This window comes from Monoraphidium neglectum (genome assembly GCF_000611645.1).
Source record: "Monoraphidium neglectum strain SAG 48.87 unplaced genomic scaffold scaffold00196, whole genome shotgun sequence".
Lineage (NCBI taxonomy): Eukaryota > Viridiplantae > Chlorophyta > Chlorophyceae > Sphaeropleales > Selenastraceae > Monoraphidium > Monoraphidium neglectum.
This window is the reverse complement of record NW_014013432.1, coordinates 28241-34407: the sequence shown is the minus strand read 5'-3', so window position 1 is coordinate 34407 and position 6167 is coordinate 28241. Positions and strand designations below refer to the sequence as shown.

At 67.0% G+C, this 6167-nt stretch overlaps 1 protein-coding gene across 1 annotated transcript in view; it reads right to left on the bottom strand.

Moving 5' to 3' along the window:
* Window positions 1-947: 947 nt before the first annotated feature.
* MNEG_1865 (hypothetical protein) overlaps window positions 948-6167 on the bottom strand; it is a gene marked incomplete at both ends in the record, with an annotated part of 7665 nt that continues 2445 nt past the window's right edge. The window contains 4 exons of the mRNA XM_014049662.1: window positions 948-1403; window positions 1590-2281; window positions 3365-3574; window positions 4121-5219. Of these exons, the coding sequence (XP_013905116.1) occupies window positions 948-1403; window positions 1590-2281; window positions 3365-3574; window positions 4121-5219 (2457 nt within the window). The remainder of the gene's footprint in view (window positions 1404-1589; window positions 2282-3364; window positions 3575-4120; window positions 5220-6167) is intronic.

The window sequence follows — 6167 nt, the reverse complement described above, 5'->3', positions numbered from 1 at the left end:
GAATTGGACTGGGATGGGCTGCGTCCAGTGGCAACTTCTGGGTTGAAGCCTGGGAGTGTGTGGGGGAGCGTGCGCGCCGGAAGCTTGGTAAAGGCTAGGGATTGATTGTTTCTTGTCATCCTTGCCTGATGGGGCTGCAGGTGGCTGCCTGTGAAAGCCCGAACATGCTCACAAATGCAAACCGGCTTGGGCTCCTGTAGCAGCTCCAGGAGCAGCAGCAGCACCAGGCAGCGTCGCCCTGGCGTCGCCCATGCGGCACATGAGCACCACTCGCTGCTGCAGACTATCAACCAACGTATCAGAGCGATTCTGTCTGTCATATAAGGATGCTTGACCACGAAGCCCTATCGCAGCAAAAATGCCTTTCGCCGCTGACGGGCATAATAACGCTGTAGAAGAGAATTTCCCTATCACAAGATGACTTTAAGTAGTGTGGGATGGCTCCGGACGCAGATGTTTTTTTCTGCACAGCAAAGTCTTCTAAGCTCAGCGTTGTTAGGGCCAGTTGCGGACGTTATGAAAGACATGATGATATTTTGAACAATTATTGGAATGAAGTGCCTGGGACGAGCCAGCGTAAATAAAAAGACACTGCGATGCTGACTGCTGACCTGCTGTTGCAGGCGTACAGTACCCGCTGACTGCAGCAGCTTTCGTAATTCCAGTGGCAACGACCAATCGTCCTGCATTGAAAAGCACTGTCTACGTGATGCAGGTGCGTCCGCTTGGGCCGCAACGGCGGGCTTGGCTGAAAGTGACTTGGCCCATGGGATATTGACTTCCTTGTCGCCAACCAGCCTCAAGTGCTCTGCGTTACTTGCCACTTTGTCAAATACGATCCCAATGTGCTCAAAAAAAAAGCAACGCCATTTGCTGGAATCACACCCTGTCTTGCCAAACCAGACCGTGCAGCATACTGTCCGTCGTGTCCCAACAACCCCTTCCAGTCAACCATAGCGAGCCTGGCAAACCACAGAGTCGATCTCCATGCCCTCCGTGTCCATCATCTGCTGCTGCTGCTGCTGCTGCTGCTGCTGCTGCTGCTGCTGCTGCTGCTGCTGCTGCTGCTGCTGCTGCTGCTGCTGCTCCTCCTCCTGCCGCTGCGCCTCCCGCTGCTGTTCTTGTGGCTGCTCCTGCAGCTGCTGGTGCACGTCCCGCTGTGGCAGCGGCGGCGGCGGCGGGGGCAGCGGCTGCGCCAGGTGCGCCGCGCGGAACGCATGTGCCAGGTTGCTGAGCTCTGCGCTCAGCTCGTGCTTTGCCAGCTGCGGCGGTGGGGCGTACTCCCGCAGACATGAGTTGCGTATCATGACCATTCCGCACAGGTGGACAAGGAGCAGGTAGCAGGCCAGCCGCTTGGCATCGTCCTTAACCGCGCATACTGCCTCGATGCGCATGGGACGCTCCTGGGTTGTGCGTGTGGTTTGGAAGGGTGCCGCAAGGATGCCGACCTTTCAAATAGGTGCTGGATTGTCTATAAACATAGTTGTGTACATGTACTTTGGCGTGATGTAAATCGCGCGCACTTGCAAGAAAGATGCACGCCCCAAGGGGATCCAAAAAAACCCCACCATCAAATAAGGCAGGCTCACCTGCTGCCTGAATTCTAGCACGAAGCTCCACAGCTCCAATGCTGAGTTCTTCCGCACCCGCACCACCACCTTGGAGCCCATCCTATCCACGCACACCGCCGAGCGTTGCCTTACGTTGCCCTGCTCAAATTGCACAGTGTTGGAGCCATACAGCTCGGCCGCCTGCTCCACACCGCGCAGCACAACGCGCTTTGGGGCGTTGTTCAGTTGGAGCTGTAGGTCCGCTGCCGCCTCTGTCGACACAGGACCTCTGCCGCTGACAGCATCATGCAGGAGGGCGCGCACTGCTGGGATAGAGCCATCAGTGCGCATCCACGCTGGCACGCCGCCGGCCGCGCCTGGCGGCTCTGTGGCGAGGGGTTGCACGCCCACGGGCTGCCGCTCCTGCATCAATTTGTCCTCCTCCTTCTGCTGCAGCTGCTCACGCTGCTCCTGCTGCTGCTGCTGCTGCTGCTGTTGCTGCTGCTGCTGCTGTTGCTGTTGCTGCTGCTGCTCCTGCTGCTGCTGCTGCTGTTGCCGGCGCCGCACCGGTTGGCGCCGCCCATCGCCGAAGTCGCCGCCGCGCCAGTCATCGTCGTCGTCCGACTCCCCCTGGATGCCGCCATAACTGCCGCTGCCGTCACGCCGCCCTTTGCCGCCACCCCCAAGCTCCCCCTCATTATCCTCCTCGTCTATCCCCTTGTCAACCGCTTCTGGGCAGTGCAGCCAGCGGTGCTCGAAGGCACTGCCACCAACCGCGCCCGTGTAGCCGCAGCTTCTGGCGCGGTGCTGGCCACTGGCAGGCGTGCGAACTCTGCCGCTGTTGCTCGTCCCGCCGCCGCTGCCCATGCCACGTGTCTGCGGGCCGCGTGACGCCCCGCCGTACCTGTCCCAACCGCTCTGGTTCGCCCTGCTGCCGCCCTCGTCGCCTTGCTCGCGCTCATCCTCCCGGCTGCAGCGGAGGCCCCTGTCCTGCCTGGGGCTGTGGCGGCGATAGCGTGCGCCGCCGCGATCGGTACGGCTGCGGCTGCGACTGCGGCTCCGGCTCCGACTGCGGCTGGGACTGCGGCTGCGGCTGCGGCCGTACCCTCTTGGGCCGCCCCGCCTGCCATGCTCGCTGCGGCTGTGATGGTGCTGCCGCCCCCTGTGACCGTCGCTCGACGTCGGCGCCGTGAGGGGAACCCCTCTGTCCCCCATCCAGCTGCAGCGGCGCTGATACTTCTCCTCCTCGCTTGAGGCTTCGAATTCGCAGCCCTTGTCAGTTATGGCCTCGCCTCCGCTCCCATGGGTCCTCCTCCCGCCGCTCTTGCCGCCATTGCGGCCGCCATCAAGGGCCGCAGTCCCTTCCTGTTGCTCCGGCGCCTCTCCCGCGGGGCTGCCGTCGCTGCGGCTGCCGCGGCCGCCACTCATTTCGCGCCTCGGCTGCGCCGCAAGCTGGTCAGGCGGCGCAACCCCAATAGGCAGCGAGGCCGGGTCGACCGTCTTGAGAGGGTCTGGCTTGGCTGCGGCCGCTGGACTCTTTGAGAGCGCCCTCAGGCCGCCAGGCCCTTCGCTGAGGCTGGCCCGAGCGGCCCCAAACAGGCTGCTGACGGGGGCAGCTTCTCCATGGGGCGGCTTCTTCGCAGCCGCCGCCTTCACGCCGGCGAGCGCGCTCCCCGCTGCATCCCAGCCCACATTGAAGCTCGCCCGCGCCTGCGCGGGTGCTGGCGCGTGGGAGCCCACGAGCCCGGCCAGCGCGCCTGAGCACAAGCCCTGCCATTGAGCCAGGTCGTCGCTTGCAGCGGTGGCAACGGCACCAGCCAGGCAGCCGCCCGACTGCAGCGCCGCCTGCGCCGTCTGCTGCGCCGCTGCCACGTCCGCCAGCGGCGTCATGCCGCCGCTGCCCAAGCTGCTGCCGGCTGCAGCCGTGCACGGCTGGCTGCTGAAGGCCGCCGTGGGTGCCGCTTCGCCGTCAGCGACTCCCGAGCTCTGGGGCCAGCCCATGGGGTTGGCCACGGTCGCCGAAGCTGCAACAGGCCATTTCAGATGCGCGATGCCCGCCGGCGCTCCCGCAGCTGGGCATACGGCCCCAGCGTGCGCGTCACGAGTGCTTGCGCTGTGGCTCGCGGCGGCTACGGCAGCAGCGGGAGCGGCAGGGGCGGCAGGCTGGACGGTCGAAGCGCAGCTGCCATTGACAGGCATAGCCGCAACGAGAGGTGCCGGCCCCTGATTCCCCTCCTCCTGCTGCTGCTGCTGCAGCAGCTGCTGCTGCTGCTGCTGCTGCTGCTGCTGCTGCTGCTGATGCTGCTGCTGATGCTGCTGATGCTGCTTCTGCTGCTCCAAACATGCCATCGCGGCTGCCCTCTCCTGCCCTTTGATGCCAAAGAGCCGCGGTCGCTTCGCGGGGGTGGCAAGCGCGCCGCCGGTGGTGGCAGCTGCGAGAACCGGTGAGGCTGCCCTGCACAGTCCCTGTGATGACGCAGCAGTGGCTTCCCTGCCGCCGGTATCACTGTCACTGTCCGGCGCCACAGGGGCTAGTGCCGCAACGTGCTGCAGCTTGAGGGGCACTTCACCTGGCTGGTACCGGTAGTCGCGCGGGGGCGGGGGTGCCTGCACTGGCGAGACGGGCAGCACTGCCTGCCTGTCCGTTGCGGCGGCTTGCTGCGCCCGCGTATACTGCTGCCGGTGCCGGTGCTGCTGCATCTGCATCTGCTGCTGCGGCGGCTGCTGCCTCTGCCGCTGCTGCATCACCTGCTGCTGCTGCTGCTGCCGCTGCTGCTGCCGCTGCTCCGCAACATGCGCCCGCCACTGGGTCTGAAGCCAGCAGGCTGGCCCATTTTCCACCAGGTATGCCAGCGTGTGCAGCGCCACGGCGAGCTGCTGCCTCTCATGCTGCGCAGCCGGTGCCTCGCCCACGCCCTGCGCCTCCGCCGCCCGCCGCAGCGCCTCCGCTGCGCCCAGCCCCTGCCGCAGCTCGCACAGCGTGTCCAGCAGCAGCGGCTGCAGCCGCGCCTCGAGCCGCCCATCCGGTCGAAGCAGCGGCGCGCCGAGCTGCGCCAGGCGCGCGGCGAAGGCGCTGCCGGGGCAGACGGAGGCCAGCCGCTGCAGCGCGCCGCGCAGCACGCTGGCGACGCTCGCTGGGACATTCAGGACCCCGGGCGCAAGCTGTGCGCCGCGGGGCCTCCCGGCCAGCCGCCGCAGCCGCGGCTGCACCACCGCGGCGTACAGCGCACGCAGTAGCGCGCCGCCGTCGTCGCCGGCGCCGCCTGCGGTGGCGGCGCAGGCCGCGTCGAGCCCCGCGAGCAGCGCGGCCGGCTCCTGCTCTGACCCACTGGTTACCTCCACATCTGCCCTGCCTGCTGCCACCCCGCCGCCTGCTGCCGCCCCGCCCACCGCCGCGCCCGCCGCACCGCCCACGCGCCAGGCCCGCCGCAGCTCGAGCGCCGCGTCTGCGGCCCAGCCGTCGGTGAACCGCACTGCGGTCAGGTGCTGCAGAACGAGCGGCTCGCGGGCGCGGGGCATCTCGAAGCGGACGGCGGCTGCGTCCGCCCCCCACGTCGTGGAGAAAAACGCTGACGAATGCACTGCCCACATGGACCCGCCAGGGTACTCATAAATCCCTGAGGGGTCCAGCAGCTCGTGGCCCCGGATGACGGCGGACACCTTGGCGGCCTGCCGGGCGGGCGGGGTTGTGGGGGCCCGGGGCCGGGGTGAGGGCGGGGCGCGACGGAGCGGGAGTGAGGCAGCGCTCGCGCCCCAATGCAAGTGGCCCGCGGGCGTACAGCCGCCAACCTCGAAGGGTGCTTGCGCTCGCCCAACACGTGCCGGCAGGCTGCCCCGCAGCGCGCAGGCGGCCCCCATCCAGGTATTGCTTGTTGCCGCCAAAGGCAGGCAGCTGCCATATAACGAAAGTACACTTGCTTTGCAGTTGGTGACGCAGCAATGCATCTGATCACACTCGTCCTGGCTTTGAGTTCAATCAAGTTCATGAGCCTGGATGGCTCGAGAAGCAGCCAAGCACGTATGGGGGCGTGTAACGGTCCCACATCTTAAGGGCATGCGCTCGCGCGGCTCCTACCTGGTTCCAAGCTTGCACGTTGGCCAGGCTTGTGGTCGGGCGGGGGTGGCGGTTGCCCTCTTCTGGGGGCGGCTGCAGCATATCCCGCACTGGGTCGTGAGGGTAGCGCGTGGCAGAACAATCTGTCCACTGGAGGGGCGGGTGGGCGGCGGAAGGAGAGGGGTCAGCAGGGCCAAGTGGCGCTCAGGGTGCGGGCCGGCGGGCCGAAGGGGCCGGGATGCGCAAGCAAGGGCGGCGGTCCGGGCGGGCCGCCGCGAGCTGTCTTCGAGCGGCGGCGGCGCCCACCTTTAAGGCATGGCAGAGGGGTACCGCCTGGATAAACCAATGGAGGTACCCCTTTTGCACCTCGGAGAGGTCAGAGGGCAGCACCACCACCTGCCCCCCCTCGCAGCCGCCGCCGCCGCTGCCGCTCTGAACTTCATTAGCGAACTCCACCGCGACGGCGCTGAGCCGCGCATGCGTCTTATGCGCGACCTCCCCCGCGGGCACCGCCGCGCGCGCGGCGGCCGCGCGCGTGGCCGCCGCGCGTGCGACTGCCGCGC